The sequence below is a fragment of the Pochonia chlamydosporia genome, chromosome 2 (genome assembly GCF_001653235.2).
Source record: "Pochonia chlamydosporia 170 chromosome 2, whole genome shotgun sequence".
NCBI lineage: Eukaryota > Fungi > Ascomycota > Sordariomycetes > Hypocreales > Clavicipitaceae > Pochonia > Pochonia chlamydosporia.
In genome coordinates this window covers 2,716,756-2,741,723 of record NC_035791.1, presented here as the reverse complement: position 1 = coordinate 2,741,723, position 24,968 = coordinate 2,716,756, and the positions used below count along the sequence as shown (strand labels likewise).

The following is a 24,968-nucleotide window of genomic DNA, read 5'->3' as shown; positions in this document are numbered from 1 at the left end:
TCTGTTGCTTCGGTGGTTTGAAGGCGAAGGGTATGGTCAAGTTGCAAAAAACTGGAGAATCTGGAAGCTTTGTGGTACGCAAAGTCAGCCCACTAGTTTTATGGAGAACCACATGCTGTTGCTGCCTCTTGGTAATTGATGAGACAGCACTGGCCCGATGACGATGAGACATATTGCCCGAACCAGCGAGTAGTTATATCATCCCAAAACAGATCGCTTGCTTGCAAACGTGATGAATTTTACGCAGCTCAAACTATTACTGGCTTTTCATGTAAAGCAGCTGCCAAGAATAATGTACTTCATACATTTGTTGCGTGAGTCAACCACCACCATCCCATCCGCCATTCATAATGCGCACACGGTAAATTGCACGGTGCGAAAGCAAATGCCGTGTTGGTTTCATTGATACAAACAAACCCATCCCAGGAACAAGATCTCAGTCGATGGTTGCCCTTGCCATTATTTTTCTGTTTAACTCCACCATAATTCCCAAATGCCAACGCCTCTAGAATGCCGCTTGTCTCCTTGTGTGCCCGTGTTACAACCTTTTCCTCCAAAATTGATTTGTACCGTAAAACTCAATGGAAATAGCGATAAATCTACGGGTCAGCCGTATAATTTATCACTGTCCGCGTAATGTTGGAGCATTTCCAGACTCCGTGGATCTTGCTTTTGCTGCCTCCATCATATCCTCCATCATGAGCCGCTCGCTGAAGCTTCTTGAGGCGCTAAAGGCCATGATTTGCTCACTAGTCTCCTGTAAGCTGAGGGGATTGAAATCGTCCCCGGGGCCCCGATGATGAACGCTGCCCACAACTTCGTTGACTGCTTGGCCTGACTCCAGCTGGGACAGTATCTGAGGGTTTCGGATGATGGGCATCGTCAGCGGCCGACCCTTATAAGACCCGACGGTGTTGGGTTCAAATTTAGCCCTAGAAGGAGTTGGAGGGTCTGGCTCGCGTTCTCGATCAGCTAGTTTCGTGATCGGAACTGCTGGAGACGTGGCATAGAGGCTGAGCGGCTGGGGGGTGGGTGTTCCGTTTGAATCTTCATGGTCAGAGTGCTCATCATCTTGCTCCTTCTGGTTGATAGGCGGTTGAGTCGGGCGGGGATGTTCTGGTAGTTGGAGTCCCTCTTCTTCAAAGTGAAACAAGTCACCGTCATCGTCTATCGTGGCGGGTACTTTTTGCGTACCCTCAATGCCGCGGTAGCTGCCAGGTGATTTTTTGCTCCTCGGTGATGCAGGGCTCTGCTCGCCCGACTGTACTGGAGATGCTGGTTTGGCTGATTTAGTAGGAGAAAGTAATGCTTGAGCTCGAGACTCCGACGATGCAGGTGTTTTGGGTTTTGCCATGGCGAGAAAGTCGTCCTCTGAAGAGTCCTCTTCAGAATTAGGCAAGTCGCCTTTGAAGTTGCCGACAGTGGAGGAGCTATAACTTGACTCAAAATTAGTGGCTGTCGGTGCAGATTCCAAGTCGTTCGTCATTCTTGTGACTTCAATGTTTGGTGTGGTTGAAGCTGCCTCAGCCCCAACCGACTCTTTGCCTTCCAACGTATGGGACGGCTGATCCAACGGAGACTCTTCCTGGTCTGAATTGACCACTGTCCAAACGGTTCCATCTTCTTCTAGAGGCGCCCTGGACAGGGCTCGCAATGCATCGGATGATGAGACCTTGCGTGGCGGTGCTTGCTCCTCCTCCTCTTCTTCTCCAGGCTCTGTGGCAAGGTGTGAAGCGCAATTTGTTTCGTCACCCAAAGGATCGGGTGAAGGAATGCGGGCAGAAATAAATGCGCTGGGTTGAGGAGACGTTGTTGGTAGCACTTCTTCGCCCATGAAATCGAACCGCACTCGTCGCGGACTTTGTGGGATTTTCGGAATACTTGATGTCCGTCGCATTGCGCTTCTGGGTGGTTTGGAGTCACTCTTGTCCGATGATATCGATGACCTGGTGTCATCAGCACACCCGGCGCTGAATTCCGGCAGCGTCGAGACGGAGTGATCTTGATCTGACGAGGCAGATGGGTTCTGAGCAAGGCCTAAGCCGTTGGTTGTTTTCGTACTTGTCCCATCCATGGTCTCGTTATTGGTGTTCACTGTGCCTGCGCTCGATGCTGCGGCTAGGCAGCAGAGCAGGCAGCAGGAAGGCTGTTGGGAAACGCTAGATGTTGGGTAATTGATGCTGGACAAGATCGAAAATTGCAGGGCGATGTAAGGGAGACATTCGAAGGCTCGTAAAGATGTCGAGATTAGAAAACGTGAAGGTTGAATCCGACCAGACTTGTTTCGCGTAGATGGTGTCTGGTGCACTGTGGACGCTGTGGAGGATCAGCGGTTCCGGACGCGGAAGGTGGCGGGGTAGGTTCGCACTGGGACAGCCGGAGAGCATGGACATTGGCAGATGTCAGGTCGATGAGCTCGACTTGGTTATCACTAGCATGGACTGCTTACTTTACCGATATGCACCCATCTGCCATCTGCCAACTGCTGGAGATTCACGGACCAGACCAGACCAGACCAGACCAGACCAGACCAGACCAGACCAGACACTATCGAATTGAGTGCTAATTAGTTCCAAGACTTGTTGGGACCTGGACAGCGGGGCACATTCCTCATTTCAACTTGATAGCACAAAGTACAGTCTGGTACACATCGTCAATACAATTTCACATCTCCCGACTTCGTTCGGGCCAAGCATATCAACCATCATCAGAACTTCCAATCGCAATCATCTTCAGTCAACCGGTCATTTCAAACCATCTGGTCTGGTCCGACATGCCAGACCAGGCATAACACGCGGAGCCGCAAACCCGGATCATTCGGTCCATCAGCTGCAGAGAGTTGGGCAATACGAAGTCAGCTTGAGATTGCGGCGCGTTCTGGATCTCGAAATACTGAGAACCACTTGGTTGCATAAATGAAAGCCTGTTTGCCCACTTTGCCCAGTCTGCTGCTGCCTGCAGGGCGACGTTGAGATGATGGCACTGGGGCCAATTGATGCATGATTCAGCACAATGGCGCCAAGTGTTCCAAGCAGGTTGCTGATTACGTGCCCTGTCTGTACGGAGAACCTGGTGAGAGGCTCAGTTTCCGCTACATGAGCCGTGACTGGCCCGGCCGTGTGTGATGAGGCTGAAAAAAGAAACACATCGCAAGCAATGACTTCCAGAACAGACCTGGCCGACTGGCCCCCAGACCTAACATTTGACATGGAAGTGACTGGTTCCTCTGCAGCTGCACAGCAGCCCATGTGATGCCTGCACTGCCCCAAATATTGGAACAGCGACTGGCTGGGAGCATGTATGGGAACATCAAATTGCATTCAATTTGATGGGATGAACTGTGACAAAACACACCACGTGCACAATCACCCAACACGGAGCGGAATTGCAACACCTCATGTGTGAGAGGAAGCACGACACAGCATAACTCAATATTCACAAACAAGCCTCTAGAATACACTGACTGCCACTCATTTCCTCCGCTTGCTGGGAGGGCTGCCGCAACCCGTCCAATTTTGGTTTGTCCAAACTGAAATGTGGAACTACAGGACTATGTGTTCTGGAAACGAAGATTGACATTGTGATAGCCAACAGTCTATCCCGATCATGTAGTCGCCTTCGCAGACCTGACATGCGAAGTGAACATGGATAGTATATCAATTGGGCGAAGTAGTATTATTCAATCATCTCAGCTCAGGATGTAGAGGCCGCTATGTTTGGGTAGCTGCAACCTAATTCTTACATCCGCTCAAGTTGGAGGAGTTCGTGTTACACTCAGCACATCTCTCACTGTCAAAAGCGAACTATCAAATAGCAGTAGCTTGGCACAACATGCGCCATCCGCTGGACTACTGGCCGCATGCTCCGTAGAGTATCATGCGACGGATGAGCTTGAGAATGAGAGCATGCGTGTCAAAGAAGTCAGCTATTGCATACCTCGACGAGAATCGAGATAGATTTATCGAACCGGGACACCGCCACTGGTTCTGGTTGCATGTAATTGATGTTCTCTGGCCATCTTGAACCTGGAGTAAACGACAAGACCATGGCAGAGACAGCTGTCCCCACACCGCCTTCCGCTTTTAGCACCCTCATTGCATCCCATCGCAAGAGGCGCCTTCTGCCAGGTACAAGGTTGCCCTGGAGCTACCAGACCTGAACGAAGCTTTCTTGTCAACCGAAGAGCCTTCTCTTACAACCAATTTCAACAGCACATTGCACACAAGTTAGGCGCCTGTATACTAGCGCACAGGGCCCCTAGACCTATTCAACCGAATTGCATCGAAAATGTCAACCATACCGCCGTCCTCACTGCAGTCTACCCATCCACCTGTCATCCCGCTTGGCTTCAACTCGAAGCAACCCGAAAAGGTCACGCTATACCCTCTGTCGAACTATACTTTCGGTGTCAAGGAGACACAACCTGAGGAGGATCCCTCCGTGATCGCAAGACTGAAGCGCCTAGAAGAGCATTTTACTGAGCATGGAATGCGTCGGACGTGTGAGGGCATTCTCGTATGCCACGAACATAACCACCCACACATCTTGATGCTTCAGATTGCGAACGCATTTTTCAAGCTTCCTGGGGACTACCTTCGACCCGAAGACGACGAAGAGACCGGTTTCAAGGCAAGATTAGACGAAAGATTGGCCCCGGTGGGCCGGATAGGCGAAGGCGAAGAGGCCGGCGACTGGGAAGTTGGCGACTGCCTCGCCCAATGGTGGAGACCGAACTTCGAGACCTTTATGTATCCTTTTGTTCCCGCCCATGTCACACGGCCCAAGGAGTGCAAAAAACTCTACTTCATTCACTTGCCCAAGACAAGTATGACTATCACTACCCGTGTCGATATTGTCCCACCGATGCTAACTAGACCTGAACTTGATAGAAGTACTGAGTGTTCCAAAGAATATGAAGCTCCTTGCGGTGCCACTCTTCGAGCTTTACGACAACACCGCCCGATATGGACCTCAACTTTCAGCAATACCACATCTTCTCAGCCGCTACAATTTCGAATTTGTTGACGAAGACGGCAATGTGGTGGCCATGACACCTGGTGCTGCCCCCCCGGAAGGCTACGTGCCCAAGACGAAGGTTTTGGCTGGCGACGACACGGAAATGAAAGAGGAGAACGGCACAATTTAGTGGCTGGTCATGTTGCGTTGGAATAGAAGAAAATGGCGAAGGTGTTCTGGGCGTAATAGCTATAGTTTTGTATCATAGACAGGGTGGCGATGTATTCACATGTTTTCTGTATTTTGTTTTTTCTTACTTGACATTTCGGTTAAGTAGCTGTGTTTCATATTTACTTATGCTTTCTCGCCTTGAATGGTAGCCATGATCCGGCGCTGATGCTTGCTGGCGCGGAATTCAAGGTACCAGATGCCTTGCCAGGTTCCGGTGGCCTATGGACAATTAGCACGCTTTTCGCGGATGAATGTAATTATATCGACAAAGACATACCAGCTTGCCATCCTTGATTGGGATTGTCACGCTAGCGCCAATCAGAGCTGACTTGATGTGAGCCTGTCAATGAAATGAATTAGTCTTCATGGCTGACACATGCCGTGATACAAGCTTCTTTCCCTTACAGGCATATCATCAGGGCCCTCGGCACTACATCAGATGATATTAGATTGCGTCTTCCACAGTTGATGGGTAATTATGACGTACTCATGGCGATATAAGGCCTCGCCTTTGGGGCCTTCCGCAGGGGCAATGCGATCAAGCGCATCACTCATATCTGCTCTCACATCCTCATCCCCTTGCCAAATACGTCAGTTTCAAATGTTTTAAACGTAAACTAAAAGCAAAGAAGGAAAAAAAAAAAAAGGAAATGAGCCGCTCCGCAGTCTGTCATAACCAACGTACAGTTCTCGTTCAAACTCAAAGCACAGCTTGTATGCTGAACAAACAAATTCAGTAGTCCAACCTTGTAGTTTCGGATTTCTGGAAGGTTAGAAACGACCTGGTCGGTGATGAGATACGAGCCGCGGGACTTTGCGGGGAGAGTAAACTGTTTCTGAAACCAAGTCATGGTGCCGGTTCCAGTATAGCCGTTCGATGAAGAGTGCAGGAAGGGGATTAAGCTGAACGGGAAGGTCCAGATGCTGTGGAATAAATTCGGAAAAAAGGCGATGAAGAGAACCAGAATCAGGATAATCGTAGTGTTGAGAGATATGTGTTGAGAAGTTTGTTGCGACATCTTGAGATTGGAGCGTGGATGGGTTCAGTGTCGGTTGGGTGGATGTATGACGGTAGGTGGGGCAGATGGAGGGACTGAGTGGACTGCGAGTGATGTGTTTGATATTGATAATCACAGGCGCCAGCAACACACATTGACGCTCAGTACTAGCGCAAAAACAACTGCGGAATATTCAGGTTCATCGCCGGCCTGTTGGAGCGGAAGGAGAAGAATTGATTAAGAAAGCTATGGTGACACCCAGTAGGAACGTCTTCCGGGATTTCGATCATCCACAGAACGGGATAGATGTCGAACAAACGTTACAATGCTATATGGTCATGGCCAGAGTAGTACCAATACGTGGAAAGTGGACAAATGAGATTCTAGAAAACGTGGGCAGCATTCACTGCAGCGTCTTATCAAAGGCTGAAAGAGCGCTGGCCAGATACCAACTAGCCACATATCTATCCGACGAGATATATACATTGGACTCCCATCTTCGGCATGCTTTGCATGCAAAGTAATACATTGTCTCTCCAGATAGCCCTTGCTTCTCCTATCGCCAACTGTTCAACCACCTCGTTCGCTGCATTTGATTCCCCCGTGATTTAAATTGGCGCATTCATGACAAAGGATATGAAGTCTTGGGGAGGGACTCGAGGTGCTTTCGGTGGTGTTCATTGGCCTAGTTCACTTAATTAGATGTCTGGCACATGCTCAACAGATTCAGGGCAGCATACATATGGGATACCGCAGTAATTGCATGTTGCGATTTCGGGCTTGTCGGTGTTGATGAAGATCTGAGGGTGGCCAGCAGGGCCGCCGCCGCCATCACAGGCCACGACGCGGTCATGTGTCCATCGGACAGGCTCCTTGTGAATCATTTCCATAGCCGAGAGAGGTTGGGGCTGCCAGAAGGTTAGCATCATGATATTGCTCTCTCCATTTGGTGCTGGTGCTGTGGCTCACCTGGAGATCGAAGTCGGTCTGTTCGAAACGAGGACCAGTCATGGCTTTCGATCGGGGCTTCTGGCTTCGAGTCCAAATATCAACACGGTTGGGGGCCTGTTCAACAGGCTTGATTTGAGCCTCCTCAGCGATGGCAGGCGACGTCTCGGTTCTGGAGGTTGATGGTACGGCAGCCTCGAAGTGGCGGGCACTGGTGGTGAATGCGCGACGGGAGACACGCAATTGGCGTGCTACCACGCCAATCGATCTTAATTGAGAGGACGCCATGACTTTCAGGTCGAAAAATCAGCTGCGTTGGCGATTTCCAGGCTGGGTGGGATTGATATTCCAAGTCTGAGGTTGAAGCGGTTGATCCACCTAGCTTGACGTTGCCGGAACAAGTTTGGCCCGACAGGTTCCCAAAAAATGGGAGGACCAGACCCTGGTTCAGCAAGCTAGTGCCGTCCAACAAAGCTTGACATCAATATCAACCAAGGCTTCTCACCATTCAGACATCTTGCGCACTTGCACCAAAATTTCATTTGGTTTTAATGGTCGCGCATGTGCATATAGGCCTAGGTTGAATTTACAACTTCTAATTTCTCTTCAAACGACGCTTGTTGCTACATGCTAGCTTCTTTTGAGGCACGACCACAGCCAAACGCCATTCAAGATGGCCCCAGAAACACCTAAGGGGGTCTCGTCGAGACTGTTGACGATGAAATTTATGCAACGTGCAGCAGCATCTGCATCGTCTAACGGATCCCCGGACTCCGATGTTCCTTCCTCTAAAAAGCGAAAACTAGACCATTCCCCAGCTCCAGGTCGTATTGATCCCAATATTGACCAGGCGTTGATACAGGCAGCCTTGGACGACCAGGAAGCCGCCCGTCAAGCAGCACTGGCAAAGCACTCCGCCGCTGATACTCATTGGACTCTGAAGACGAAATTTGATACGTCACAAAGCAAGAAGCATCCTCTGAACATCGTCTACGTAGGATATGGGGAGATTGACTCACCAAATGATTCTGGTGATAATGAGGACAATCCTACTGAGGGAAGGACATACAGCAAGCGTTCGAAAAAGACAGAAAACGTACGTGCATAATTAGCTCCAAAATAACTAGTCACCTTTCGAAAATGATCGGCTAATCAAGGCAATAGTCAAAAGAGCACACCAACTCTGAAGAATCTAGTAACGAGTCTGACCAAGCTTCAGACGCGGACGACGACTCTCAAGGACGACAGCGAAGGAACACGGCTCACGGCGAGAAAGCAGGAACGAATTCTTCGAGATCCCGGTCACAATCTCGGTCAAGAAATGGTCATGAGACAGCGAAGGCTAAAGAATTCCGGGACAAAAGGAAAAAGAAGGATGTGCGACTGAATAAGCTGACGTCGATATCGTCTGCCGGCGATAGTCATTTCAGTTCTCAGAACTCACCCAACACAAAGGCAATGAAATGCTACAACTGCCAACAAGTAGGCCACAAAGCATCAGAGTGCTCCAAACGAAGTACAAGGGGATGAGAATAGCGCTCTGACCTGACGACGACGCTATGTTTGCCGGACCGGGGCCCCTTGATACCTATGCCTCGCAACCTCTTGGCCAGCAGCGCTGTAGGGGAACCCGGATGAATCATACCCAAATGTATCCCTCGTTACGGCGGTGTTTCTGTCAGAAGTTGTCACTATGCTACTCTCAGTGGCCATTCATTGCGGATCCATGATAACACGGTTGTAGCAGAATTAGGCTCCCGCCGTTCTGGGTCAGTTCCCGCTCTCTAAATGTCGATTATCGTTCTGCCAAGATAAAATTGCAGTCATAACTGCAGATGATTTCCCGAAATAGCGGCTATCGATTCTTCCCCATTTGGATATCGGCAACGGGGATGTTGTGCTTCATGCACGGCCATCCCCATAAGAGAGAAGATGGACTGCAAAGCGCAGCCTGATACGCTGCGGGTCACTACAACGATATTCACCGGCTGTCTCCAATTCGTCCAGCTTGAAGCCACGGACAAGATTTGTTAACACATTGATGTGTCCGGTGACCTGCGTGACCTTCTGACCCGTACAAAGCATCATCGTTCGATTGGTTGACCCTAATCAAAAGGACAACTGGAGATATGCCAAGATGACATCTCTAACGAGGGAAAAGTTTTACCAGCCAAGCGCTATAAGAAGTCTTTTGGAATAGGCGATATCTCACGCCCTTTTTATTTTCCCGGAGTTTCTGAGAGGAAGTTGATATATAAGAGACCGTCCGCAGAAACCGGACTGTTTAGGATACTTAGCACACCCCCAATTTGCCATGCAATTGCGCCAACGGAGATCACTCTCGGCCTTCTTGGGAAAGCTAGGATCTTCCTCGCGTTGCATCCCCATTCTAGCCAAGATTTGTATGTCGTTTGACAATGAGGACCGAGCACTGGCCGTGGTGTACTCGTCGTAGTCGGAAGATTTTGGCTCCTTCGTTCATGGTTAATGGTTACCTATCGAACCGACCGAGGCAACATACCACAAACTACTCCGTACGTAGATAGTAGGAGTATACGGCGTATATTAGGGATAGATCGTATATATGAATCACTTGAACCTCGGACAAACCAGCCTCGGAATTAAATGCACCAACAGCTGCCCCTATGGGAGCACCTACCTACCTAGGTAGATAGGGAGTTGGGCTATGGTCGTTTGTAATTTCCATTTCTTTTATAGTGACAACGCATATCATCGCAAATTGCCTGCATCTTCCCAGGTGACATGGTGCAAAAATTTCCTTTGCAACTAGATCTTACGAACGAACTCAAGTTGAAACACCAATGGTTGATCGGCCCGTCCCTCGTATTGTCATGTATGTCGAGAGGCAGGTAGTGGCGGAAGCAACGCAGACCTTTTGACCGGCCTCTCCCATGCCTTGCAGACCAGACATGGGAATGAAATCGGGGTTCAATGTTCAGTTGCAGTGGCTAGAGTACCTCGAGGCCGCAGCCCATATCCGCGGGCATGACGAGTCAATTCTTTGCATAGCCTTGGTGCAAGAATCATGCACGGGGGGACGCAGCAATGACATGTTGGAGATAGGGTCGATACTACAGATGTCCAACCGCCCAGTTGAGGGACATCCTAACCCTAGTCGTCATCTTCACCGACAGGTCGCAGTATGGCACATGACGTGCGATAAAATTCCTCGAGGCGGCGGAAGAGTATCCGTGAAACAAACATCCATGTGCCTCATGCTGATTACATATCATCGGGGACAGCATAATTACCTAGGTGCTCGGTGCTTGTATGGGCTAAATTCCGTGTCGACACAATTGGAAACTCAATGGATGATTCCAAGCACAGCATATCGGCTACCCCGTGCTCAGAAACTTGGCTTTGCCACAGGTGAGCATCAATGCTATTGAAACCAAGACATGGGTATCTTGAATCAAACAAGGCTTCAACGCAACATGCCCGTTTCTCATGTGTCAGGAATTGGGCTCTGGTTGCTCGGAGAAACATGCTTGTCCTCGCTAGGGGAGCTTTCCGGCGCGGCGCTTGAGGAATTTCAAGCATCCGCGCGCAAAGTGCAAGGTTCAATTGCGGTGTGCGAATTGTCAAGGTGCATTTTGCATTGTGCATTCTGCATTCTGGCCCAGTTGTCTATGCATATGCCATCATCTACGACCCATGGATGGATACCGCGCATATGCTAGCCGTTTATCGGAGTACAGCACAATACTGCGCCATGTTTGTTTGCACAGTTCAATGTCCCTCCGTGCTATTGTGTTGTGCTCTGTGCCTCCTGGCGATGCTCGATTGACCGCTCATCAATTGGCACTCGGAAATGAAAGCCGCAGCTTTCGCCTGGACGAAGCTTCCACGTTTGCAAACCCGGTGGATGATATGACGACGCACTCTTCAAGATATCAAAAGCCACGTGTGCCATTAGACTCCTTCTCTGCATAGTCAATGTGTGAGGGATGGAAGGGGACTTATCTGGGTTCTAATTCCATTCAAATGCCGCTTCTGGGGCAAGGTCCTTTGAACCTGGTTGTACCGGTTGTACTGCTTGCAAAGACAAGGGGCTGTGAACCTTGGGAATTGATAAGTGGCAATGGGCGGGCCAGGCACAGGAACAAAAGATGAAGCTGGGTCTGAGATGTGCCTGATACATCACATCTACAGTACAGAGCAGGATAGGAAACATTTTTATGCAGCCGGAAATGGGGCTTTTTCTTTTCGTACGGCCATTTGCAGGTTTTGAAGACCCCAGTTTGGCATCACCCCTGCCAGGTCAATGGGACCAACAGAAGATCCCTGTGTTTTGGGAGGGTGACGTTCGAAGAGGGAATTCTCCTGGCCTGGCTATTCAGCTTATACATGTACATCGATTACTGAGAGCTCGTGATGGTGACCTTGCACGCGGCGGAAGCTGAGGCGGCTGCACAACCAAACTGGTGGAAACACAGAAAACAAACATGGAAGACGCATTCCGTTGAGGCACAGATCTGGCGGCACAATGGCCTGCTTGAGCCATCGTCCAGTCAATCAAATCAATCTCGCAGTACAGAGTGATTAATATTCTTGGAAGTTGAGTTGATAGGCGGTATCCGGGGGGGTTGCTACAACGTCAGCCAGGTCTCTACTCTGGAAAGTAAGTATTCTGCAACACCGACATGCAGGTTTGTCTCACACCGTGTGACAGGGCCTTATGAGGATTGCGGAGGTCGAGTGGCCGCATTTGGGCAGAATTGACCACATCAGGCTTGGAGATGAGCGAAGAAATGTGTCTGGTGCTTCAAGACATCAGGGTTTTATTACATACATACGACCCAACATGAACGTGTCGACCAAGATCGAACAGCCCCAGATGTTGTAGTAAGAACGCCCAGACGACAAGGAACTCTATTTCGAGGCAAGGCACATGCAATTTGAGATTTGGTCGTAGACGTCTTTTGGTCATGGTTGACGACCAAGCTTCATGTGACGGAGCGACAGAGTTACGGAATGACAGAAACAGAAACAGAAACAGAAACAAGCAAACTTGCTGAAATACAATTAGTTCGATGAGCATCGTGTATGGAGTTTTCACAGGTATTGATGCTCTGCATGAGAAATCTCGGTGTGCCTAGGCACCTACCCAGGTACTAAATGGTAAGTTAGGGAGTTCCAACCTGCGCCGACTTTGATTCGAGGAAGCAGCGATGACCCAACACGTCGTTGATGTTTTAAGGCAGGTGCAAGGCTTCCTAGATAGTCAGCAGCTCGGATGAATGCAGTTTGGGGAGTTGAAGCAGATTCAACCAGAACAGACTCGTGTTCATTTATGCATCATCATCCCCAGCTCAAACGTTCCAACAACGACACCTCCCCGGTCCTACCTTGCATGGACCCTGGTCGGGAGGAAAGCAAAACGGGTTGATGGATGATGGGTGGTGGCACTACGGAGTACAGCCAGTAATTATTCCATGTTTGCACATTGATTCCATCTCAACACATCCAAGGCACCCCGTCCATATCTCTTCTCTCCAGTACCGAACAATCTTGCTGCTTGCTTGCTTCTGTGGCCCGCCGTGGCTGCTCGCCACACACGATATGGCTTCAGGGGCATCTGCCTTTGTCACCATCGATATCGGAGTCGGACATCTGGAGTCTCGCGCCCAGAAGAGACCGCCAAGCCGCAGCATATTAGCCTACCTCGGTACCTACTCTCCGCCTCCGATTGTGTCTGGCGGTATGTGTTGACTGTACTGCACCAACATGTATTGTAGGCATTGGGTGTTGATGGCTGGCTTGCGCAACGGCAATCAAGTCCAATTCGCAAACCTCACCGGTCTGGTGCTCTTGCGCTCCGTGCACACTCGCTCAGAACTGTCAATGGTGCGGTTGCTCATCTCAAGTGCTTCCATGCATACCAGACATGTTCAATGTATAAGTAAAGATGCCATCGGCGTGTCTTGCCGCCATTTGATACTACCGGACTCAATACCCTGGGTACCGATACATGTACCCAAAGTCAAAGTCGGTGTGCGCGTTTACAAGCCGTGAACCTGCTTTGGTTCGGGTTCCAAGTTGGTTCAATGTTACGAAAACTCCCATTGTCGGCCATCTCATTTGATGGTTTGGCGGTGATTGCTCCTTACCGCTTGACGCCACGCCACCGACAAAGGGACAAAGGGGCACTGCCGTCGTGGCATCCATTCTGTGCGAGACAAATTTTAGTTTCCCTTGCTTCCTTGCCTCGCCTCAAGACGACTCGCTTTGCAATTGCACAATTTGCACTCCGTACTAGGGGCGTGTGGTGTTTGGTGGTCTGGTGTCTCGTTTACCTCAAGCTGTGGCGTGGCGGCAGACATAAGGGTCCTCAGGTCCCCTCATCTGACATTGATGAGCCAGAATTGAGCACCCACCAGTCCGGCTTCGCCAGGAATAAATCATCGCGGATACAACTCAACTGCACTGCACCCGACGGCATCTGATCTGGCCTTTTCCCACCAAACCAACATCTCCTTCGCCCCTTCATCCGATGGGCCGCCTCATACACTAGTGCCATACGGAATTGCACAGACCCATAAACGATTGGCGGCGTCGGTTCGTTTGAACTTTACCCCACCGTACGCCATCATCATCTGACGACGGGCATTGATTGCTCTGAATCGCCGTTCCGTTCTCGAGCCTTGTGAATTTGCAATCCGTCCCGTCTCTCCGGCCAGGACTCTCTTCTTTTCTCTGTCGGCTTCAACACGACACTCTCCTGCGCGTCTGGATCACTCCGCTACTCTAGAACCTACAATGCCACCCTCGGAAGCGTCCAGCTTGGCAACCAGCCGCCAGGCCTCTGTGGTGCTCTTGACGGATCGTCTCGAAAAGCCTTCGCTTGACGATCGTGAATACCGGGTCGTCCGTCTCAAGAATGGGCTTGAGGCGCTGCTCGTTCACGACCCCCAGACGGATAAGGCTAGTGCAGCCTTGGACGTCAATGTAGGCAACTTCAGTGATGAAGATGACATGCCTGGCATGGCACATGCTGTAGAACATGTGAGTGTACAACTTGGCGGTTTGGGTCTGGTACCTTTGAATTTAGCCCATTGACTAATCATCATGATACCACAGCTTTTGTTTATGGGAACAAAGAAGTTCCCGTCTGAAAATGATTATAATCAGTACTTGTCTGCCAATTCTGGCGGCTCCAATGCTTTCACTGCAGCCACTTCTACTAACTACTTCTTCGAAGTGGCAGCCAAGCCAGCCAACGATGAAGAACCTTCGGAGTCCAACCCGTCGCCGCTGTACGGGGCTCTCGATCGATTTGCGCAATTCTTCATTGAGCCTCTGTTTCTACCAAACACTCTGCAAACGGAGCTAGATGTTATAAATGATGAAAATAACAAGAACTTGCGAAGCGACCTGTGGCGGCTGCACCAGCTGGACAAGTCGTTTGCGAACCCTAAACACCCCTATTGCCATTTCTCCACAGGCAACATGGAAGTTCTGAAAACTATACCCGAAGCAAAAGGGATCAATATTCGAGACAAGTTCGTCGAGTTTTATGACAAGCACTACTCTGCCAATCGCATGAAGCTTGTCGTTTTAGGTCGCGAGCCGCTCAACTTGCTGCAAAGATGGGCCGTAGAGTTATTTTCGGGCGTCGAGAACAAGAATTTGGCCCCCAACCGGTGGACTCATGAGGAGCTGTACCTTGAGGCTGACCTTGGCACCCAATGTTTTGCCAAGCCTGTGCTGGAGTCAAGAACACTGAGTCTTATGTTTCCCTTTATTGATGAGGAGGACCTATATGAGACGCAGCCGAGCAAATATATTAGTCATCTTGTCGGCCATGAAGGCCCAGGAAGTATCATGTCGTACGTCAAAAACAAAGGTTGGGTGAACAGCCTGTCCGCTGGTGCCGATCCCGTTTGTCCGGGAACCTCTGGCATCTTTGAGGTCCGAGTGAAGTTGACCAAGGAGGTAAGTGCAGTCCTTTCAGTGTTTCACAGGCGACATATCTAACAGAACTGTTGATTCAGGGGTTGGCCAATTATCCCGAGATTGTCAAGGTCTTTTTCCAGTATGTCAGTATGCTACGTGAGGCGCCTCCGCAAGAGTGGATATTCGAAGAGCAGAAGGATATTGCCGATGTAAACTTCAAATTCACGCAAAAGTCAAGAGCTAGCGACTTTACAAGCTCCATAAGCTCTGTCATGCAGAAACCATTGCCCCGGGAATGGCTGTTGAGTGGACAGCGGCGATTGCGAACTTTTGACGCTTCTCTCATTACTAAAGCCTTGAAAATGCTGCGTCCAGAAAACATGAGACTAGTAATCGTCGATAAAGAGTTCCCTGGGAACTGGGACCAGACGGAAAAGTGGTATGGAACAGAGTATCGTTACGAGAAAATCCCGGCTACACTTATGAAGGAGCTGAGGGAAGCCTTCGAATTGCCCGGGAATCAACGATTGGCCGAATTGCATTTACCACACAAGAACAACTTTATTCCCAGTAAACTTGAAGTGGAGAAGAAGGAGGTTCCTCAACCTGCGCTAGCTCCAAGAGTCTTGCGCAATGACCAGGCTGCTCGCACATGGTGGAAGAGGGATGATACGTTTTGGGTCCCCAAGGCAAACGTCTTTGTCAGCTTGCAAACCCCTCTTGTCTTTGCATCTGCAGAGAACAATGTCAAGGCCACGTTGTTCATGTTGCTCGTTCAAGATGCTCTCGAAGAATACTCATACGACGCCGAACTGGCCGGCCTGCAGTATGCGGCGTCACTTGATGCCCGAGGACTCTCCATAAAAACCTCTGGATATACTGAGAAACTCCCAGTGCTGCTTGAGCAAGTCGTCGCTACCATGAGAGACATCGACATCAAGGCGGAACGTTTCCATGTAGTCCATGATCGGCTCACCCGAGTTTATGAGAACTCACACTATCAATCACCCTACCTTCAAATCGGCACCTACTTGGCTTGGTTGAACGACCAGTGCTATTACAGCAACGAGGAAAAGGCGGCGGAACTTGAACACGCCACCGCAGATGCGGTCCGACTGTTCCAAAAACAGATGCTGTCTCAATTATACGTTGAAGTATACGCACATGGAAACGTGTCGAGGGGGGATGCTCTTAAAGTGACAGATATGGTGGAATCAGCACTGAAACCTCGTCTGCTTCCCCAATCCCAGTTGCCAATTATCCGCTCTCTTTTACTCCCTCGTGGATGCAATTATGTTTTCAAGAAGCAGCTTAAAGACCTTCAAAACGTAAACCATTGCATTGCAACATGGTTTTATGTGGATGAACAAAGCAACCGCGAACTCAGAGCGAAGACCCTCCTGACCGAGCAGATGATCCATGAGCCTGCATTCGATCAGCTTCGTACCAAGGAGCAACTGGGATATATTGTCTTTGCAGATATGCGAAGCTTTTCCACGACCTCTGGGCTTCGATTCTTGATACAGAGCAAGAAGAATCCCATGTACCTCGATAGGCGAATTGAGGCGTTCCTGGTTCAGTTTGGGCAGAAGCTCGAGAATATGACTGATTCTGAGTTTGAAAGTCACAAGCGAAGTCTAATCATCAAACGCCTCGAGAAGTTGCGTAATCTAAACCAGGAGTCTATCAGGCACTGGACGCAGATTGATTCTGAGTACTATGATTTTGAACTGGGTAAGTAAAATTCGGAGCCCGCCGTGCCTTGTGCGGATGGATAATATTAAGCGATTGATGCTGATTTCGAAACTGTGCAATAGCCCAACACGATGCAGCCTGCATTAGGCCACTGACGAAAACGGAAATGATCGAATTCTATCACAAATACTTCCACCCATCTTCCGCTACGCGTTCTCGAATCTCTGTGCAACTGGAAGCAATGGGACTGGATACGATGGTCGATGGCCTTTTGAAGGACCTAGACGTCAAGGATAGTCCCTACGAGAAGCGACAAAGCCAAGATCTTCTACGTAGCTATCTTGAAAAAGAGACGACACTTCAACCCAAAGTTATAGACGATGTCATTTCTAAAGCCGAGAAATACGGGCTGCCAGAGTCTGTCGAGACCGAGGCGACCAATGGGTCGACAAAGGACACGACTGCAGTTGACACAGCGGAAGAGATTCAAGACATGCGCTACTTCAAGGCCGGGCTGTTGGCGAGCTCAGGAATACGGCCCGTTAAGCAGATTAGCGAGTTCGAAGAGTCCGAGGCCAAGCTGTAGGCGTAAGTTGAGCAGCCTGCGGTCTGAGGCTTGAATACAGTACTCTGTGGACGACGGCGGAGATTAATCTAGAAGGCTTGGCGAAATGCGATGTAAAGTTTAGGATTTCGAAGAAGCAAAGAGCGCTGGCGTTTACAGTCTAGTATTACAGATTTAGAGCACTCGTAAGAGTGGCTAGATGAGCTACACCGGCAACGGGACGGAATGGAAGACATGTTGGATATTGTTTTGAAAGTGGCCCGTTACACTCCTGGGTAGACGGGATTCAGGGACGGTGTCGCAATGGCTTCCGCTCAAAGGAACATGGTTGTCAGATGATATCGGTGGGATGTGTCTGGAATGTTGGGCTTTGTATGGAAGCGGCATTCTGAGATGAGTCCCCTCTAGTTGTTTGACAGGTGGTAGGACACAAGGCAAAAGTTATGCCGTAGCCTTTAGTGTGCGTTGAACAACTAACTATTTTGCCGCTGGCTCGATGCTGTGTCTGTGTTGTGGTTTAAATCCTGTAAGACTCAATGTTGGTCAAACATCAACTTTGCGTGCTAGCCTTAGTAACTTGTTGTATTCTGCGGAATAAGTTTGATCATGGTGCTTAGTAGAGGGCGTCTTGAGGACTGACTATCAAAATGGGCCATGTCATGTTATAGATCCATGCATCCTTGGTGCGTGTGCGAAGGTGCAGGCGAAATATTTGCCCCCGATGATACATGTAGGATATCTCTACCGATATCTAGCACCATCTAACAGCGCAAAAGAAGTACTGGGTAATGATCAATAGTATTGACCTCCAATCTCTTTGGCGGCAAGACAGGCGGGTAGTATATACCCCTGACATTGAAATTCATGGTATGTGTTGTAGCTAATATGTCAGTTTGCGACTTCGCCTGCACGTTCGCACACTCAAAAGGACAGTGAGATGTCGATATTCACTGTCACTCAGAGAATCGTTGCTACGAGCGAACCACCTCCGTAAATGAAAGAATCAATCACAGGTCAATCATCGGGCCACTGGGTCTGGCACCGGCCAGCCAAGAAAGATGCTACAAGAAAAAGAAAACAAAATGCACAGGCATGGAGCCTGGTTATTTATTGATACTTTTGACGTCTGTGGATGACGCACTGACCTGGTTCTGCCCTGCAGGTGGAGAGTGGAGACGGATCATTGATACTTTGCACTGAGTATGGAAGACAACTGCGGGCCTGGCTGTCCAGTCTGGTGAACATGGCTGGGACAAGACCAGACATCAAATGGCACTGGCAGTCAGTACCAGCACGACCAGTTGACCAGTTGACCAGTTGACCCCTCCATGTCCACTAACTGCCGCCTGGCCTGGCTGTTGTTCAAGGCCCATGCCTCCTCCAACCAACATTGAAGGGAGTGCTGGCCGTTGCCCGCCAGATCCGCCTGGCCCGCCTTCATCGAGTCAGGTCTGGTGTGCCATGTCTGGTCTGGTTAGGTCCAAGACCACATGCAGTCAAGGTCTGATCCATCAGCAATCACATTTTTGCATGTTCCTGTCCCAACTCGTCCTGTCACAGTCCTTGTCGCCACAAAGACGACTGCCCTACCCAAAAGCCGCCCCAGGTTTTTTTTCCTTTCCTCCCTCAGATGCGTGAGGCTGCTCCATCAGACCCTCACCTGCGACTGAATCAGAATATTTCTATCCCATCCACCAGACCGTCATCATACACCTTTGTCCCCCGAGCTGCCCGGGCAGCTCACTGTCAAGACGTCTTCCTCAAAGAAGAGAAAGCTTGCCCGCCCGCCGCCCTCAGCCAAGACAGAATTGGACCCTCCGAGTTCGCCATCCGACGATTCCATTCTGCCCTCGTGCGAAGTCGAACTCGACCACGACCCCGTCCTATCCTTCTCCGTCGATTCTACCTCTGCTTCTACCGTCTCCGTAATTCCGAGCCATCCTTCTGATCTTCCCCGGTATCTTCGTCCAGAGCCTGTTGCAACCGCCTCGAGCTTACCCCAGCGGTTGCAACAAGCCCACGCCGCCTCCCTCGTCTCCGCCGACTACGCTTCTTCTACTGCATCGTCACCCTGTGCTTCGGCCTACGCGGAGCTTTCCCTCGAGAGTGACAGAGGAGGAGACGAGACTGGCTCTGCACGGAACCCAGGCAGAAGCCAGTCTCCCTTTCACATCTCGCGGAGGGCCATCATGAATGGCGACGCCGAGCTGCCTCAGCGGTCTTCCTCTCCCTTAAAGAGAAGAGCTTCCAGCATGGATCCCGACGCAGCTCCCACCAAGAATGGCAGCGCCATGGATACCGATGGCTCTCAGTCCGCCTCAGAGTTTCCCCGCGCCATGAGTGTCGATGCCCCCGATGTAAACGGTCACGAAGCTTCCCCATCTCAACGTAAGAACCAGAAAAATACATGAACCCCCCAAAATAGGTCATCTTTTTTGTGTAGCACGTCCCATCGCTAGGTGTCAAAAGCATATTACACCAAATTTCCATGCCTTTTGAGCTGGTACTAACTTGAAGATAATCGTAGCACCTCCACCCTTATTGGAGCAAGTCAAAATCATCGAAATGCTGTTAAAAGCCTTCGCCGAAGCTCCTGTGCAAGAGGGAAATGTGGCGTATCTGGTTTCAAGAACCTGGGTTGATAAAGCTCTTGCTTTGCGGACCGGCTCAAAATCACCTACGGCGGACGTTGAAGGGGCTTCATTGGGCCCAGTGGACAACGCCGACATCGTGCAAGAAACCATCAAAGACTCAAGTGGTAAGGATTTCGTACGCCTCCAGCCGGGGTTGGGGCTTGAGGCTTTCGAGCTTTTTCCAGAGGACGCTTGGAGGCTAGTCATGGACTGGTACGGCATCAAGGAAGGGCAAAAACCCATTGCCCGCGTTGCTGTCAACACCGCCGATAGCAAACAGGCGCCGTCCAACATTCTGTACGAATTCCATCCTCCCGTCTTCTACGTTCATCGGCTGTGGTCCGAAGTCAGCACCATTCCTATTGAACAGTCGCTCAAGGCAAAGAACCCCCCGCCTCTGGTTATCGCAAGAAGCTCTACAAACCATGCTCAGACCTTCCTTAAAGAGATCAAGACTCTAGCCGGAGTCAACTTGGAGCGTAAGACGCAAATGTTTACCATTCCAGCCTCTGTCCAATTACCCAGTCAAGAAGACACCGAGCGTCCGTCGGCCCTCACTCCCCCGGATTCACCAGGAAGAACCCAAGTTGCCAATGTGAACCAGCCCCTGTGGCCCACGTTACTCGTCGATATTGCGTCTTTCGCCCGCGCTAGGGATTTCCGTGTCAAGGTGCCGCTGATCGACCAGACTGCCAACGACAAGTTCAACGGACAGTCGACTTTGCAGCATTATGAATTGACAACAGACCAGACATTGGTTTTGGATGAGGCGATTGGGAACAGTCATGTAAGCAACTACACAGGCCGGCTGAAAACCGCCGAGAAATCTGTGCCGTCACGCCTGGCCGCCAGCACGATGTCCTCCAAGACAAGCAGCAACCGAAGCAGTCCCGGATTCGATGGTCCCCTGACGCGAGGACGGGTGCAGAAGAAGCGGCATGGGAGGAGCATTGGCGCTGTAGGTCTGCATAATCTGGGCAACACTTGCTACATGAATTCTGCCTTGCAATGTGTTCGAAGCGTCGAGGAGCTCACCAAATACTTTTTGACCGAATCCTATTTTGGTGAAATCAACAAAACAAATGTACTGGGATTTGAGGGCAGAGTTGCCATCGCCTACGGGAACCTTTTGCGGGAGATATACGAGGAAGGCCGCGGTTCCGTAAGTCCGCGAGACTTCAAGTCAACTGTCGGTCGTTGTCGTCCGACTTTCTCTGGATGGAGCCAGCAGGATTCACAGGAGTTCCTAGGATTTCTGTTGGACGCCCTTCAAGAAGACTTGAGCAGGATCAAAAAGAAACCGTACATTGAAAAGCCGGACTCTACTGACGACATGATCAACAATCCTGAGGCAATTAAAGAGATGGCTGATAAGGTTTGGGATATCACCTGCCGTAGGGATGACTCTGTCATTGCAGATCTGTTTACAGGTCTGTACAAGTCCACTTTGAAATGCCCTGAGTGTGGCAAGATAAGCATCACCTTTGACCCCTTCAACAACCTTACATTACCCCTGCCACTGGAGAACATGTGGTCCAAGTCTGTCAAGTTCTTCCCTCTCAACGATGTTCCCGTTAAGATCGAGGTCGAATTGTCAAGGCACAGTTCCATCGAGTCGCTTAAACAGTTCATTTCAGTCAGAACTGGAGTACCCGTTGAACGACTCATGGGCGCCGAGGAGTTCAAAGACAGGTTCTTCAAGATCTATGACAACACTCAAGACGTATCAGAAGAGATTCAATCCTCAGACACGCCAACAATTCACGAATTAGAGGCGCCTCCTACCAACTGGCCGAGCAAGCGGCCCCATAAGAAGTACAGGTCCATGCTGGATATTGATAGTCCCCCCGAGTCTGCAGAGTGGAATGAGGAAGAGTGTGACACTATGGTGGTCCCTGTTCTTCATCGGAGACCGCAAATTCCCGGCCGTGGTCCAGAGGGCATTTCGCCGCCACACTTTATCACTCTAACCAGAGAGGACGCATCCAACTACGACATCATTCAACGCAAGATCTTGCAAAAGGTTGCAACCTTTTCCACCTGGTCCAAGTTGAGGGATGTACAGGAGTCTGACGCATCTGACGGCGTCGACGCAGACATGGTCATCACTACCGCCTCAGACGCGGATTCTTCAGGCGACAGTAAAATTGCGAGCAACTCCGTTGAAGGAGAAGACGACATGGTCGATATCACGATGAAGGATGCAGCCGACAATGCCAGCAACCAGGCACCTAGCCCTTCTATGACGCAGCCAAAAATTCTCAAGCACTTCAACACAGAGGCACCCAAATTTGTCAACCCGGCAAACTTCTTGAACCCGGAATTGCAAAACCTGTTCGAGCTTTGCTACTTCAAGAATGATTCTGACGGGCCAGTTCCAACCGGGTGGTCTAGTGTTGATAACACCAGGACGCTACCCAAACTTGCAGATCGTATTCCCGAATCCAGTGCAAAGGAAGATGATGCGCCTAGCCCTGAAAGTTCTAACAGTGCTGGTTCCGGCAATGACGAGAGTGGAGAAGAGGATGAAGTCACACCAGACTCTTCCCAGACACGGATGATGGAGGAGTCCAGTGAGGAAGATGTCCAGCCGGCGGCCAAGGTAAGATCTATATTCCCAACTTTGTCAATTCCTTTTTTGGGGGGGTGAAATCAAGCTCACACGTATGCTAGGTCAACGGACGACCAGGCAGACACAACGCCAAGTATAACCAGAATGGCCGGAAGAAGGGTAGGAACCAGAAAGGCAGCGGGAAGAAGGGTAACAAACGCCGTGACAAGCCAACCAGATCTGGCAAGTTGGCTCAGAGAGCCAACGTTGTTCCCCCTCAACCAATGCCCCCAGCTGTCGCAGACGGCGGGCCCTTGATTCGCCTGTTCGAAGGCATCGTTGTGGACTGGAATGAGGAAGCGTGGGATACCGTTTTTGGCAATAACACCAGAAAGCCAGACCCAGCTCAGGGGGCGAGAACTTTTGCAGACGTTGAGACTCTGGTCGACTCAGCTTTGAAGATTACTCAGCGTCGACGAGTTACCCGTCGAACTCGTGGCATCACCCTTGAAGAGTGTCTGGATGAGTTTGAGCGGGCGGAAATCCTGTCTGAGCAAGACATGTGGTATTGTCCTCGATGCAAGGAGCACCGACGCGCCAGCAAAAAGTTTGATCTCTGGAAGACGCCCGACATTCTAGTGGCGCATCTGAAGCGGTTCCGGTTGGCGACGGGATAAACTAGACGTCCTTGTTGACTTTCCCATTGAAGGGCTGGACCTCACATCCAGAGTCATCCAAAAGGAAGACGGCAAGGCGGAGATTTACGATTTGATCGGAGTCGACGACCATTATGGCGGTCTTGGCGGAGGCCATTACACGGCATACGCCAAGAATTTTGTGGATGGGAAATGGTACAATTACAATGGTAAGTCTATTGAGTCGGGTTTTGACACACGCACCCCAACACTGTAGCTGACTTGCTTTTTTTTTTTTTTTTTGCCAAATTAGACTCGTCCGTTCACGTGGTATCAGATCCCACGTCTGTTATCACCAGTGCGGCATATCTACTCTTTTACCGCCGCCGCAGCAGCGGTCCATTGGGGGGGCCTAGATTCAAGGAAATTTTTGAAAAGTTCGACAGCGAGGCAGGCCACTCTGACAATGAAGCGACAGAATCCGGCGAGGAGATTATCAGTCAACGATCCACCAAAACAACGGTGACGCCACTGACCGGTCTAGAAGACGACGACGAGCTGCCTGCGTATGACAGCAACACCCTCCGCCGTAGCATTGAAGATGATGGCAACTACCACAGCGGCGCATCAAAAGGCCTGGACATGACACAGGGCTGGAATTTCACTGGTCTGAACGGCAACACGGCGAACGGCACTGGCGGGGACGCGGACTGCGCCAGTGATGATGTGCAATTTGACTCCTCGGGTGACGATAGGGGCAAAGCACTGTCAGAGCAAGACACTGATATGGCATCGGCCGGCCCGTTTGAGGACAGTGCCTCGTGGGATAACCGGGGTGTCATTTCCGTGCCGCCAGACGGAGCGGGAGAGGGAACCTCGGAGGAAGTAACCGAGATTCATCTAGAGGGAGACAAGGCGGCACGCAACGACTAGAGCGGGCTGCGGGAGAGCACGGGGTGTGTGGTTACCTAGGTTGCAACAGGGTACCAAGATACCCGGACAATCAGCTCTTGGCGAAAAAGGAAACAAGACACATCCCTACCGAAAGGCTTCGGTGGGGGGAGAGAGTGCCTATGGCGTTTTACATGAAAGACGGGCTACGGAGCACTGCATTTAAGAAGGGAGTTGTAAATAGATATAGAAATGGTCCCCCATGGCGTTGCATGGAGTGACATGGCACCAGCGCAGGCAGGGGACACCAAATCGGCTCGTGGCCGCATGAATTATGTCGATAAATGGGGACAGTAACGAAATTTTTTTTTTCTGGCATAGTTACTGTACGGGATGAGAGACGGAAGGAAAAAAAGACTTTGTGGAGAAACTGTGGTTCTCCTTGCTGTTCAAGATGAAAATTTTCCGACAAGGGTGAAGTTGTTTCCAAGTGAATGCATGTCTCATGTGTTGAGATTGGATAGCCGAGCGGAATCGCGAGCGGGAGTGGGAGTGTGAGAAGTACAAGATCTGCAAGTGCCGCTTATTCAATGGCCTGGGGTAACTTTGTGCATGTTGCTCACATTGTTGGTATGAATAGTACCAGAGGCTTGCTTTTATTGACCCAGGAATCTTCTTACCTACCTACCTACCTGGGTAGGAACTTTGTATTATGCACTGCCGTGTTCCATCTGGACGTAGGTATACGGAGTAGAGAACAAGACAACAAGGGTGCATGAATATGTCGTCAAGACTGATTCACGTTGGTAAGCAAACAGTGACCACTTGGCAGGCGTGTATTGCACAAGACAGATTACACCATGTATCGGCAGGCTGAGTTGCCGAATGTGTCAAGTTGTGTTTGCCCAGGAGCTTCTATGCACGGAACTGACACCGGGACCAGGCGCT

At 50.3% G+C, this 24,968-nt stretch overlaps 7 protein-coding genes across 7 annotated transcripts; 4 read left to right on the top strand and 3 right to left on the bottom strand.

Moving 5' to 3' along the window:
- Positions 1-622: 622 nt before the first annotated feature.
- On the bottom strand, positions 623-2,074 carry VFPPC_02934 (hypothetical protein; the record flags this gene model as incomplete). Its single annotated transcript, XM_018282507.1, has 1 exon — positions 623-2,074. The coding sequence occupies one exon, from the start codon at positions 2,072-2,074 to the stop codon at positions 623-625; it is 1,452 nt and encodes a 483-aa protein (XP_018147010.1).
- A 2,213-nt stretch (positions 2,075-4,287) lies between these two features.
- On the top strand, positions 4,288-5,146 carry VFPPC_13363 (cleavage and polyadenylation specific factor 5; the record flags this gene model as incomplete). The annotated part of the gene is made up of 2 exons (XM_018291140.1): positions 4,288-4,825; positions 4,890-5,146. 2 exons carry the CDS (start codon positions 4,288-4,290, stop codon positions 5,144-5,146), a joined length of 795 nt encoding a protein of 264 aa, XP_018147009.1.
- Positions 5,147-5,310: 164 nt separating this feature from the next.
- VFPPC_13362 (hypothetical protein) lies at positions 5,311-6,206 on the bottom strand (the record flags this gene model as incomplete). The annotated part of the gene is made up of 5 exons (XM_018291139.1): positions 5,311-5,406; positions 5,465-5,527; positions 5,593-5,617; positions 5,675-5,765; positions 5,873-6,206. The coding sequence occupies 5 exons, from the start codon at positions 6,204-6,206 to the stop codon at positions 5,311-5,313; spliced, it is 609 nt and encodes a 202-aa protein (XP_018147008.1).
- Positions 6,207-6,807: 601 nt separating this feature from the next.
- On the bottom strand, positions 6,808-7,421 carry VFPPC_02933 (NADH:ubiquinone oxidoreductase; the record flags this gene model as incomplete). Its single annotated transcript, XM_018282506.1, has 3 exons — positions 6,808-6,870; positions 6,926-7,093; positions 7,155-7,421. The coding sequence occupies 3 exons, from the start codon at positions 7,419-7,421 to the stop codon at positions 6,808-6,810; spliced, it is 498 nt and encodes a 165-aa protein (XP_018147007.1).
- A 385-nt stretch (positions 7,422-7,806) lies between these two features.
- On the top strand, positions 7,807-8,663 carry VFPPC_02932 (Zinc finger domain-containing protein, CCHC-type; the record flags this gene model as incomplete). Its single annotated transcript, XM_018282505.1, has 2 exons — positions 7,807-8,229; positions 8,298-8,663. 2 exons carry the CDS (start codon positions 7,807-7,809, stop codon positions 8,661-8,663), a joined length of 789 nt encoding a protein of 262 aa, XP_018147006.1.
- Positions 8,664-12,542: 3,879 nt separating this feature from the next.
- On the top strand, positions 12,543-12,866 carry VFPPC_15583 (hypothetical protein; the record flags this gene model as incomplete). Its single annotated transcript, XM_018293336.1, has 1 exon — positions 12,543-12,866. The coding sequence occupies one exon, from the start codon at positions 12,543-12,545 to the stop codon at positions 12,864-12,866; it is 324 nt and encodes a 107-aa protein (XP_018147005.1).
- Positions 12,867-13,913: 1,047 nt separating this feature from the next.
- Positions 13,914-24,062, top strand: VFPPC_17554 (a-pheromone processing metallopeptidase Ste23; the record flags this gene model as incomplete). Its single annotated transcript, XM_022429252.1, has 9 exons — positions 13,914-14,159; positions 14,235-15,089; positions 15,149-16,784; positions 16,868-17,327; positions 18,986-19,698; positions 19,838-22,545; positions 22,617-23,155; positions 23,223-23,359; positions 23,467-24,062. 9 exons carry the CDS (start codon positions 13,914-13,916, stop codon positions 24,060-24,062), a joined length of 7,890 nt encoding a protein of 2,629 aa, XP_022285721.1.
- Positions 24,063-24,968: the final 906 nt, after the last annotated feature.